The sequence below is a fragment of the Pseudorca crassidens genome, chromosome 2 (genome assembly GCF_039906515.1).
Source record: "Pseudorca crassidens isolate mPseCra1 chromosome 2, mPseCra1.hap1, whole genome shotgun sequence".
NCBI classification, from domain to species: domain Eukaryota; kingdom Metazoa; phylum Chordata; class Mammalia; order Artiodactyla; family Delphinidae; genus Pseudorca; species Pseudorca crassidens.
Window position 1 is genome coordinate 99,715,277 of NC_090297.1, and position 13,742 is coordinate 99,729,018.

Below are 13,742 nucleotides of genomic sequence, written 5' to 3' on the forward strand. Positions count from 1 at the left end.
TATTTTTGCTTTTGTTGCCTGTGCTTTTGGTGTCAAATTCAAAAAAATCATTTCCAAGACCAATGTCAAAGAGATTTTTCCCTATGTTTTCTTCTAGGAGTTATACAGTTTCAGGTCTTACATTTAAGTCTTTAATCCATTTTTAGTTTATTTTTGTGTTTGGTGTAAAATAAGGGTCTGATATCATTCTTTTGCATGAAGATATCCAGTTTCCCAACACCATTTATTGAAGAGACTGTCATTTCTCCATTGTGTATTCTTGGTGCCTTTGCCAAAGATTAGTTGAGCCTATGTGCATGGGTTTACTTCTGGGCTCTCTATTCTGTCCCACTGCTCTATGTGTCTTTTATGCCAGTACCATACTGTTTTTATTACTATAGCTTTGTAATATAATTTGAAATCAGAAAGTGAAATGAGATGTCTCCAGCTTTGGTCTTCTTGTTCAAGATTGCTTTAGCTATTTGGGGTCCCTCTGTGGTTCCATATGAATCTTAAGATTATTTTTTCTGTATCAGTTAAAAATGCCATTGGACTTTTGATAGAGATTGCTTTGAATCTGTAGATTGCTTTGGGTAGTATGGACATTTTAACAATATTTTTTTCCTTTTCCAAATAATAGATTTTGTTTTCTCTTCCCGTTTTATTGAAATATAAAGACATAGAGCACTGTATAAGTTTAAGGTGTACAGCACAGTGATTCGACTTACATACATCATGAAATAATTACAAGTTTAGAGAACATCCAATATCTCACATAGATACAAAATAAACAAAATAGAAAAAAAAGTTTTTCCTTGTGATGAGAACTCTTAGGATTTACTCTCTTAACAACTTTCATATATAACATACAGCAGTGTTGATTACATTTATCATGTTGTACATTACATTTTAACAGTAGGAATTCTTCCAATCCATGAACATGAGCTATCTTTCATTTGTGTCTTCTTCAATTTCTTTCATCAATGTTCCATATTTTTCAGTGTACAGATCTTTCACCTCCTTGTTTAATTTATTCCTAAGCACTTTATTCTTTTCGATGCTATTGTAAATGGAACTGCTTTCTTAATTTCTTTTGCAGACAGTTCATTGTAAGTGTATAAAATTTTTCCTTTTCACTTGTCTCAAAATTTTTAATTGACTCTTTGACCCATTGGTTGTTCAAGATTATACTGTTTAATTTCCACATATTTTTGAATTTTCCAGTTTTCCTCCTGTTATTGATTTCTAGTTTAATAACACTTGTCAAAAGTTATCTGATATAAATTCAATCTTCTTAAATTTGTTAAGACTTTGTTTCATGGCCTAACATATGATCTATCCTGAAGCAGGTTTCATGTGCACTTGAGGAGAATGTGTATTGTGCTGCTGATGGATGGAATGTTCTGTATATGTCTGTTAGGTTCATTTAGTCTAAAGTGCAGTTCAAGCCAAACGTTTCCTTATTGATTTTCTGTCTGGATGATCTATCCATTGTTGAAAGTTGGATACTGAAGTCCCCTACTAGTACTGCATTGCTCTCTATGTCTCCCCTTAGGTCTGTTTATATTTGCTTTATATATTTAGGTGCTCCTATGTTGGGATGTAAGGACTGTTCAACATCCACAAATCAATTGAATACACCACATTATCCAGACGAAGGATAAAAATCATACTATTATCTCAATAAATGCAGAAAAAGCATTTGACTAAATTCAACACCCATTTATGATAAAAACTCAGCAAAGTGACTATAGAGGGAAAGAAACTCAACATAAGAAAGGCCATATATGACAAGCTTCATTTTTTTCATTCACTTAACTTTCTACATATAGATTACTAATTCATTTTGAAACTCCCTATAAGTGTTACAAATCTGCTCCCAGTGTGCTCAGACACAACAAACACTGGTTTCTTTTTTTTCCTCCTTGAAGATGTCTACATACCACAGTTTCCTGTCTGCCTGCTCCTTTCTGGTCTTGTTATTTTCTAGCCTAATAAATGAACTTCATCTTGGGACATCTCTTAAGAATCCAGAATTCTTTTTACCTCTCTCTGCGTCAGCCATCCTGTCTCCTGATACTATGGATTCCTCTTTTTTGGTTTACTCACTCGTATACAGTACATGTCCTCCTCTGAGGGGAGACATGAGTGACACACTTTTTAGACTTTGAGGGTTTAAATATATCTTCATGTGATGCCTTTATACTTGGTTAATAGTTAGACTGGGCATAAAGTTTTAGATTGAAAGCCATTTTCTCTGAGAACTTTGAAGGTTCCATCGTCTTCTAACTTCCAATGAGCCAGGAGTTGCTGCTGAGAGGCCCAATGTCATTCTGACTCCCAATCTTGTATAAGATCTGTTTTGATCCTTCTCTCTATTCCCTGCTTAACACAGGCTCTAATTTCAAATGTTATTGTGATGTTGTGATTTGTAAAAAGAAATTTATTTTGGTCTCTGTCCCCAGTTCCTGACACAGGGCTCCTGAAACCCTTGTAATTTCCTGGGTGACAAGAGTGCCTTTTGTTCTAATGAGGCAACTCTAGGTGGGCTCCTGCATGAGGGCTGGTCACCAGAAGGAACAAACTATGATTAGAAGCTTGGAATTTTCAGGCCCTCCCTCTCCCCCATTCTCTTGCAAAGGGAGAAGGGCTGAAAACAGAGTTAATGATTGATCATGCCTACTAGATGAAGCCTCCATGAAGTTCAGAGAGCTTCCAGCTTTGTGAATACATCCACTCCAGTAGGGTGACATACCCCAAACTGCACAGGGACAAAAGCTCCTGTGCTCTGGACCCTTCCAGACCTCACCCTATGTACCTCTTCATCTGGCTATTCATCTGTATCTTTTATCATATTCCTTAATAAACTGGTAAATGTTTAAGGAAGTGTTTCCCTGAGTTCTATGAACCACCCTAGGAAATTAATCAAACCTGAGGAGAAGGTTGTGAGAAATTCTGACTTGTAGCCAAATTGGACAGAAGTTGGGGGTAACCTAGAACCTACTTCTTGCAGTTGGCATCCAAAGTGGGGTAAGGAGCAGTCTTGTGGGACCAAACCCTTAACCTGTGTGAGCTGACACTACCTCCAGGTACACAGTGTCAGAAATGAGTTGAATTGTAGGATACCCAGCTGGTGTCACAGAGAACTGCCTGGTGTAGGGAAAAATCTCCACACATTTAGTGACCAGAAGTGGTGTTTTGTGTGAATAAAGGAGACTCACAGGAGAAACACAAGAGGCAGACTGAAGTGAATCTTTCTAAAATTTAGTTCTGAAATTTCATAATAATGCTGATCACTCAAAAGATCCTTTTGATCTGTAAATGTGTGTATTTCAGCTCTGGGAAATTTTAAAATATTATTTATTTGATAATTTCTTCTCCACATATTTCCGTTTCCTGGAACACCTATTAGTTGGATTTTAGGCTTCCTACATGAACTGCACTCACTTTTCTATTTTTTTTTTTTTTTTTTCTGGTACGCGGGCCTCCCACTGCTGTGGCCTCTCCCGTTGTGGAGCACAGGCTCCGGAGGCGCAGGCTCAGCGGCCATGGCTCACGGGCCCAGCCGCTCCGTGGCATGTGGGATCTTCCCGGACCGGGGCACGAACCCGCGTCCCCTGCATCGGCAGGCGGACTCTCAACCACTGCACCACCAGGGAAGCCCTCTATTTTTTTTTTCCTCATTCTTTCATATTATTTTTCTGGGAAATGGCCTCAACTTTATCTTCCAACTTTCCTACTGAATTTACTTTGGTTATTTTTATTTTCTGGTTCTCTTACTTTTTCATCTATAGACTTTTTAAAAAATAGTACACAGTTCTTTAAATATATTAATTATATCTTTAAAATAGTATTCTTATAATTCCTGTATCATTTTTTAAAATCTCTTTCCTTCCTTTTCTCTAGGTCTCAAATATTTGAGCATCTTCAATTATCCATTTATACTTAAGAGTGAGGCACTAACATGCTGAATGCCCATTCAGTGTGCAGTAGGGGAAGCTTATTGAACAGTGGTCTCGTTGTAGAGAGTAGCCAGCCATTTCACTTCCAGTATCCTTAGGTCTTTTCAGTCAGCTTGTGCAAAAAGAAATTCCAGTCTTCTGTTTAGAGATTATAAGCCTGGCCACCAGACTTTTACTTAATCTCCTTTATGAGTACAGTATTTCACCCCATTCTCATTTGTGTATGATATTCCAGAATCCAGAACTTCTCTGTTTCAGCCTCTCCAGAGAGCAAACTTCAATCTTCTGTCAGTGGAAGATAAGGTAACTATGAGGCTGTGTAGAATAAGGTGGAGGATCTGGGGGCAGGTCTATTGCCCCTTATACATATGCTCAAACAATCCTATTTCCAGTTCTACCTCATATCTGCAGATATACCTGATGCATCTAATTCCTGAGTCTTTCAGAAATTAAATACAGGGGTCTCTTTCCTCTAATCTTTTTTAAATTTAAGAATAGTTGATGTACAATATTATAAAAGCTACAGGTGTACAATATAGTGATTCACAATTTTTAAAGGTTATACTCCATTTATAGTTATTTATAAAATATTGGCTATATTCCTTGTGTTGTACAATATATCCTTGTAGCTTATTTCATAGATAATACTTTGCACCTCTTAATTCCCTACCACTATATTGTCCCTCCCCACTTCCCTCTCCCCACTGGTAACCACTAAATACAGGTGTTTTAAAACAGGGAATTCACTTGTTTCCCACTGGCATCCCCTACTATAGACACTTAACATTTTTACTTTCTTTACATCTATTTTCCAACTTTCAAAATTGTGTTAACAGCTCTCTTTTACAGTAGTCTTCTCTCCCATTCTTTCACTCCTATTGTAGGCTGATTTCTTTTCTTATTTATTATAATTTTAGAGAATTTTCAGAAGAAATCAGATGGAGATTAATGCACATATTCCAACTGTCATCTTTAATGAGGTGTCTCATCTATCATGTACCCACTATCCAGTTCAAGAAATAAAAGGTTACAAATACAGCTGAAATCACCTGTGTGTTTATGATTAGCCATTTAAAATTTCCTAGGTGTAAAATCATATCATTTTCAAACACTGATTTTTGTTATTCTAATATTAATTAGAAAAATAAAAGAACAAATATTTTAAAAGCAAAGATAATATTAATTAGAATGTTTTGCTCATCTTAGCAAATATATCTCAAACAGCATGTTAAATAATAGTAATAGGGGTTATTCTTGTTTTATTCTTTTGTGGGGGGGGACTAAGTTGAGCTTCATTACTGAAAATAATGTTAGACCTTAGATTTAATATATTTTCTCAATTAAGAAATTTTAGAAGACAATTTTCATTGGGAATATATATGAATTTGTTGTGTACTACATTATGATTTCTCCTATTTTTTTCTATTGATGTGATTTAAGAAAATAGCTATATTGAGGTATAATTAATACTTTGTAAAACTCACTTATTTTTAGTGTAGTTTTAGTAGTTAATTTGGTGGATTTCTGGTAAATTTATAGAGTTGTGCAACCATCATCACACTCAAATTTTAGTACATTTCCATCACCAGAAAAGCAAGAATGGCAATAAATCTCTGTTCCTATCCCCCAGCTGTAGGCAAACACTGATCTGCTTTCTATTTCTATAAACCTGCCTTTCCTAGAAATTTCATATAAACTGGATCACAGAATATAGTCTTTTGTGTCTGGTCCCTTTCACTTAGCATAACATTTTTGAGGTTCATCCATGTTGTAGCATGTATTAATAGTTTTTATTGCTGAGTCATGTGCCATTGTATGGATATAACACATTTGTTTACCTACTCACCAGTTGATAGATACTTGGATTTTTTTTCTAGTTTTTGGCAATTATGAATAGTATTGCTATGAATATTTGCATGTGCCCATATGTTTTTATTTCTCTTAGGTAGATAACTAGGGGTGGAAATGCTGGGTCATATGAGAAGTATATATATCTAAATGTTTCTACTTTCCATTCCCACCAGCAGTGTATGAGAGTTCTGGTTCCTCCATATCCTGACTAACAAAGATCTTCTACGTTTTCTTCTAGAAAACCTTAGACTTTTAGTTCTTACACTTAAGTCCATGATCCTTTTTAAGTAATTTTTGTGTACAGTGTGAGGTAAGAATCAAAGTTCATTTTTATACATGTAGCTATCCAATTGTTCCAGCACCATTTGTTGACAAGACTATCATTTCTTCATTGAATTATTTTGGCATCTTTGTCAAAATCAATTTATCAAAACTGTAAGGATTTATTTCTAGATTTTCTATTCTGTTCCATTGATCTATTACTCATGCCAATACTACACTATCTGAATTACTTACAGCTTTACAGTAAATTGTGAGATCCAGTAAGTCCTCTAACTCTATTCCTTTTAAACTTATTTTGAATATTTTAGGTCTTTTACATTCCTTATCAACTTCAGAATTAGCTTATCAATTTCTACCAAAAGAAAAGAGTCTGCTGGAACTTTAAAGGGATTATAGTGAATCTATAGATACATTTGGAGAGAACTGCCATCTTAACAATGTTAAGTCTTTCAGATCACAAGTGTGAAATGCTACTCCATTTCTTCGGATTTTTAATTTCTCTTAGCAATGTTCGTAGTTTTCAGTATACAGGGGTTATACATACTATGTTAAACTTATTCCTAAGTATTTTACTCTTTGTGATGTATTGTGAATGAATTGTTTTCTTAATTTCATTTTTGGAATACTCATGGCTGGTATATAGAAATACAAATAATTTTTGTATATTGATCTTAAATCTAGAGGCCTTGCTAAACTCATTTATTGTTAGTAATGCCTTAGGAATTTCTAAATATGGGATCATGTCACCATGAATAAAAGCAATTTTCATTTTCTTTTCTCAATGCCTTTTATTTCTTTTTCCTTGTCTTACTGCACTGGCTAGAATCCCTAGTACAACGTTAAATGGACGTGGTGAGAGCAGACATCCTTGCTTTATTCCTGATTTGAGGGACAAAGCACTCAGTCTTTAATTCCTAACTATAGTGTAAGCTGTAGGTTTTTTGTTTTTTTTTAAATACATGATAACTTATTATTATTATTTGCTATGCAGCAGGTTCTTATTAGTCATCTATTTTATACATATTAGTGTATATATGTCAATCCCAATGACAGGTTTTTTAATAGACACCCTTTGACAGATTGAAGAAATTACCAGTTTATCAGTAATGGGCATTGAATTTTGTCAAATGGTTTTCCTGTCTCTACTGAAAAGACCATGCATTTTATCCCTTATTAATATGATATATTACATTAATTTATCTTAAACCAACAACATATTTCTCAGATATCCCACTTGGTCATGGTAGATAATCCATTTTACATGTTGTTGAATTTGGTTTGTTAATATTTTATTAAAGATTTTTACAGTTATGTTTAGGACAAATTTTCTTTCTTTTTAATAAATCAGTATGATAGTTTATTAAAAGCTCCATATTATGCCTCAGGTAGGATTTTTTTTTCCAGTTTTATTGAGATATAATTGACATATAGCACTGTATAAGTTTAAGGTATATGGCATAATGATTCGACTTACATACATTATGAAATGATTACCACAATAAGTTTAGTGAACATCTACCATCTCATAGATACAAAATTAAAGAAAGAGAAAAAAAATTTTTTTTCCTTGTGATAAGAACTCTTAGGATTTACTCTCAACAACTTTCATATATAACATGCAGCAGCGTTATTTATATTCATCTTGTACATTACAGTCCTAGTACTTATTTATCTTATAATTGGAAGTTTGTACCTTTTGACTGCCTTCATCCAATTCCCCCTCCTCCAAACCCCCCGCCTGCTAACCATAAATCTGATCTCTTTTTCTATAAGTTTGTTTTTGAAATTCAATTGATCTAAAATAGTCTGTTAGTTCCTGTTATACAACATAGTGATTCCATATTTCTATACATTTCAAAATGACCACTAATATAAGTCTAGATATAATCTGTCCATGCAAAGATATTACATAATTACTGACCATACTCCCCACACTGTACATTTCATACTGGTGACTCATTTATTCTGCAACTGGAAGTTTGTACCTCTTAATCTCCCTCACCTATTTCTTCCCCTCACCACTCCTCTTTGGCAACCACCTGTTTGTTCTATCTGTAACTCTTTCTGTTTTGTTATGTTTGTTCATCTATTTTTTTAGATTCCACATATAAGTGAAATCATAGAGTATTTGTCTTTCTCCGTCTGACTTAGTTCACTTAGAATAATATCCTCTAAGGCCATCCATGTTGCTGCAAACAACAAGATTTCATGCTTTTATGGCTGAGTAATATTCCATTGTATATAGATACCACATCCTCTTTATCCATTCATCTGTTGATGGGCACTTAGGTTGCTTCCATATCTTGCCTATTGTAAATAATACTGCAATGAACATAGGGGTGCATATGTCTTTTCTAATTAGTGTTTTTGTTTTCTTCAGATAAATAACCAGCGGTAGAACTGCTGGATCATATGGTAGTTCTATTTTTAACTTTTTGAGGAATCTTCATACTGTTTTCCATAATGGCTGCACCAATTTACATTCCCACCAATAGTGCAAAAGGGTTCCCTTTTCTCCACATTCTCACCAATGCTTGTAATTTGTTCTGCCAGGTGTGAGGTGATATTTCATTGTGGTTTGGATTTGTATTTCCCTGATGATTAGTATGTTGAGCATCTTTTCATGTGCCCACTGGCCATCTGTGTGTCTTCTTTGGAAAAATGTCTATTCAGGTCCTCTGCCCATTTTTTAATTGGGTTGTTTGGCTTTTTTGATGTTGAGTTGTATGAATTTTTTGTATATTTTGAATATTAACCCCTTATTGGATATTCCATTTGCAAATATCTTCTCCCATTCAGTAGGCAGTCTTTTCATTTTATTGATAGTTTCCTTCGCTGTGCAAAAGTCTTTTAGTTTGACATAGTCCTATTTGTTTATTTTTGTTTTTGTTTCCCTTGACTGAAGAGACATATCCAAAAATATTACTATGACCAATGTCAAAGAGTGCACAACCTATGTTTTCTTCTAGAAGTTTTACAGCTTCAGGTCTTACATTTAAAATTTTTAATCTATTTTGAATTTATTTTTGTGCATCATGTGAGAGAGTAGTCCAGTTTGATTTTTTTGCATGTAGTTTTCCAGCTTTTCCAACAGCATTTCTGAAGAGGCTGTCCTTTCCCTACTGTATATTCTCGCCTCCTTTGTTGTAGATTAATTGCCCATATAATACACTGCCCATTTCTGGGTGGTCTATTCTGTTCCACTGATCTATGTGTCTGTTTTTGTGCAAATACCATACTGTTTGGATTACTGTAGCTTTGTAGTACAGTTATGACAAATTTTCTTGTGCTGTCTTTGTCTGGCTTTGGAATCAGGGTAATACTGGTCTCAAAAAATGAGCTGGGAAGCATACTTCCTCCTCTGCTTTCTGAAAGAGTTTTTGTCAGATAAGTATATTTGTTCTTGACCTAATTAACTGCTATTCATCCTTCAGATCTCACTTGAAGCATCAGTTCTTCAGGGAAGGCTTCTCTGACCTCCTTGACTAGGTCCATTTCCCTGTTATAATAGCTTGCAAATAGTAGCTCTCCTTCTTAGCATTTATCACAAAGTAATTTTTATTCATTAGTAGGATTAATTTTATTATTGTTTGTCTCCCACTTTATCATAAGCTCCAGAAAATGTTGAGTGTTTCTGCTCATCATTATATAGATATAGTGCCCATCCTACTGCCTGACACATGGTAGGTAAGTGCTCAACAAATATTTGTTAAATGAAGAATACATGAACACTGTTTTAGGTTTTTTTGTTTTTTGGGGTTTTTTTTTTTGGCTGTGCTGGGTCTTCGTTGCTGTGCGCGGGCTTTCTCTAGTCGCAGTGAGCAGGGGCTACTCTTCCTTGCAGTGTGCAGGTTTCTCATTGCGGTGGCTTCTCTTGTTGTGGAGCACAGGCCCTAGAGCACACAGGCTTCAGTAGTTGCGGTGCGTGCGCTCAGTAGTTGTGGCGCACGGCTCTAGAGTGCAGGCTCAGTAGTTGTGGCGCATGGGCTTCATTGTTCCAGGGCATGTGGGATCTTCTCCAACCAGGGATCGAACCCGTGTCCCCCACATGGGCAGGCGGATTATTAACCACTGCGCCACCAGGGAAGTCTCTGTTTTAGTTTTATTTTTGATATTTCTTCCCCTTCTTTACTTTGACTTATTATTGTTTTATTTCTCAGATTCTTTGTATGTTAACTTGAATCATTGTAACTCTTTCTTCCTAGTCAATCTAGACATTTTTTGTTAATATAGACATTTAGAGTGATATAATTTCATCAAGTATTATTTTGGAAGCATTCTACAAATTTTGTTATATCTACGTTTTTATTTCTATCCTTCAAAAAAACAGATATGATGTGTCCCCTCTACTTAAAAACAATACAAATTTTTTCATTTTATATAGTACAGTATCTAAAGTTCTTAGTAAAGCAGTCAGCTCAGCTCTAAACTGATTTATGACCTATCATCTCATCTGCTTACCTTATACCCCAACCGGATTGGGCTACTTATCTTCCCTTATACAAGCGTTGTACTTCTGTGCTCAGCACCAAGCAAAATGTCTTAAACATAGTAGCTCAGTAAATGTTTGTAGAACAGTTCCTACCACTTTTCATGATCCAAGTTAAGATTTTTTTAATTTATATTTTTTATAATTTTGAATTATATTTTTATTATGTAATTTCTAATTTTATTGTATTGTGATCTGATGTTAATATTGTTATTCATTTTGTTTTTTTAATTTTCTTTCCTTTTCTTTTTAAATTTGTTTTCAAAAACATGTATATTTGTGTAATCTGTTTTAAATTGCATTAAATACTTCTTTGTGTCCTATACTTTGGTCAGCTTCCATCTAAGACTTAAACATACTTAAAAAGATAACTTGGCTTTTCTCCCACTACCATTAGACTGTAAAATTCATGAAGGCAAGAACCATGTGTGTCAGGTTGACTGTATCCTTCGCACCTGGGAGGCCTTGGTACATTAACTCAGTAAATTTTTAGAGTTCTCTTTAATTTTATTCTTTCCACTGCTAAATTAAAAAGTATACATTAAGGAGGTATTAGATAGATTACCTTTTGAGAAAACAATGAATAAAAATATACATAATAGTTGGAGTTTAATCAAATACAGAAACACTGAGTTCCTAGTATGACTCAGAATGTTCTAAGAGTGGGATACAAATGCAATGCCTGCCCTTGAGGTCCATGAAAACACACAGGTTAACAAGTAACACAAGAGATGGTGTACCAAAAGGAAGGTATGTATAAAATGGCATGGAAATAAGGGTTGAGGAAATATTTAAATTGGGTACGGGAAGGAGGTAGGTAATGAAATTCTATAGCAGGAAGTAAAATCCTTTTAAGGATAAATAAACCAAAACCCAGACAAACTACAGTGCTTGTTCAAGATCACAAGGCTAGACAGAGGTCACAAAAGGAGATCCAATGCCCAGTTCTGTGCTCTTTCCATTACACCAGACTTACTACTACCCATACTTTTCAGAGCTCACAAAAGAATAACAGGACAGGATTTAGAGAGTTACAAAATAAAATTGGGGGATTTATTCATCCTCATCCCATCTCCTATTAATATAAAACGTCAAGGACTGTACAAAATTATGAAAAGCTAGCCAAGTACCATGCAGTTCAAACAACTTTCTAATTGAGTGGCTTACAAAAAGAATTTGCCCTAAAAGTATTTCACCCGAGATTTAAACATCCCAGTCCAATCAACCTGACTTGGAGATAAATAGAACTATTAAGTTGTATTACACCCATACATACATTTTTTTTTAATGTTAATAGAGGGTCTATGGAAAAATCTTTAAAAAAGAAAGGTCCAAAAACAAAAATCTGCCAGCCATTATTCAGTACTTTCCAAGGAGGTAAGACCCTGGAATCTGTAGATCTAAGTATTAATGTCAATAGAGAGACATTCTGTAAGGGCAGGATGCTCTTTAGGATTTTCCCCATCTCTCAAGACTAGGCAATTACATTTGGCTACCAAGCAACCTTTCCATGACTAATTTGCATCCCCCCCCAAACATGTTGATCCCACAACCTTGATTTTGGAACATTAGATTATTTAACCCTCCCCTCCCCTATTATAAATTAATAACCTGGCATTCTGAATTACACATCAATTTTTGGTTGCCTGGCTAGCATGCAATAACTCCAAGAATCTGCTCAGTTCCAAAGCAGTGTAGAAAAAAGTTTAAGAACCTGAAATACTTAGGCCCATACTCTAAACTAGTAATTGAAAGAGATTCAGGCAACAAATGCATTTTATTTGACTTGCAGGGAAGAAAAAGAGGAAGAGGAGATAGGGGAGGAGAGGGGAGGAGAGGGAGGGGGAGAATAGGAAGTAGAGGGGGGAAGGAGGAGGAGGAGATGCTCTAAAAAGCCTGGATATTTCACATAAAAATGCATATTCACAGCTTCTCTTGAGAACCCTGAAGCTGTGGCAATACTGGGCCTGTGTTACCACAACTAACTCTACCGCCAGAGTTAGCCATAGCCCCATTTATATGGGACATTTGCTTTCAAATTCATCATAGACCAACCACCCCTTTCTATTTCCCTGATACAGAGGCCAAATGTCAATTGTCATTTATCATCCCATTTGCAGTGTTGTTTTCATTATTCACTTCAAAGAACAAAGAACGCCATATTTGGTGGATAAGTGCAGAATTTTTAAAAAGTAAATACAATTCACTCTTCATATTAAAGCAGTAAAACAAAGCGAAAAAACCAAAGAAATCAATTTACCTTAATCTGAGTCTGTTCGATTGACTTTTCCCATATCTGCTGATCATATGCTCCAATCTGAAATAGGAAGCAGGCTATTTAAGTGATGCAAAGGAAATCCTTTTATTTCGGTCAAGTCTCACAAAAGTCATGAAACTATTAAGTATCCATATGATACCTGGGAAATTTCTGTGCTTCTCTGAGGCTAGAATAAATTATTATTTCCTAGGACTATTTCCTTCAAAATTCAAGTTAGCTGGATCTAAAAGTAAGTTGAAAAGCAATGTCCAAAATATTTCAAATTAAATATCACCTTAAAAGATACTTCCACTTAAGAAAAACATCAGTAGGAAACTAGAGAAATAAAAGGTAATGGACAGCTCATTAAAATTGACAGTACCAATCTGAGCTGTGCAGATAAAGTCTTATGCCTGAAAAAGCAGCAGTTTGATTAGAAGCAAACTCTCAAAGCATTGCTGTGACACTGTGAATGCAGCCTGGAGATGGGAGGTTGAAAATCTTATTCGGGGACCTAGAATTGAGTTCAAAAGACCTAATGACCTTGTCCATCAGTTTTTCCATTTATGTTGAGAGATATCATGTAAGAATACCTGCACTACCAAGCTCAGGGAAAACTAACATGATAGGTATTCTTTGTGGGACCTTTTTGCAGGAAGCATGCTTTACAAATAAAAATACATTGATGTTACCTTCTTTTGGTACCACGATATAGCATCTCTCTCATTTGAGGCCATCTGTGTCTCCAGCCAGAGAATGGGATTTCACTGAAAATGAAGGAAAACCAGTCAGTGAGTCCAGTTGCTGAAAGGTACTCTCCCAGTTTGGGTAGAACTCAGAAAACGCTTCTCTCAGCCTCTCCATGCGCTGCTGACCGTCTCGTTCCCCTGCTGTTTGCCAGGAAAAAAAACAAAAGCATACC

General features: G+C 35.3%; 1 protein-coding gene across 4 annotated transcripts in view; it reads right to left on the minus strand.

Annotated features, from left to right (window-relative positions):
- Nucleotides 1-13,742, minus strand: part of PHTF1 (putative homeodomain transcription factor 1) — a 61,854-nt gene that overhangs the window by 47,440 nt on the left and 672 nt on the right. For all 4 annotated transcript variants that reach the window (XR_010941001.1, XM_067727315.1, XM_067727317.1 and 1 more), the window contains exons 2-3: nucleotides 13,513-13,587; nucleotides 12,824-12,880 (exon numbers count right to left, since the gene is read on the minus strand). Coding sequence is in view for 3 of the 4 variants with exons in the window: in XM_067727315.1 (XP_067583416.1) it covers nucleotides 12,824-12,880; nucleotides 13,513-13,557 (102 nt within the window). In the remaining variant the exon portion in view is untranslated. The remainder of the gene's footprint in view (nucleotides 1-12,823; nucleotides 12,881-13,512; nucleotides 13,588-13,742) is intronic.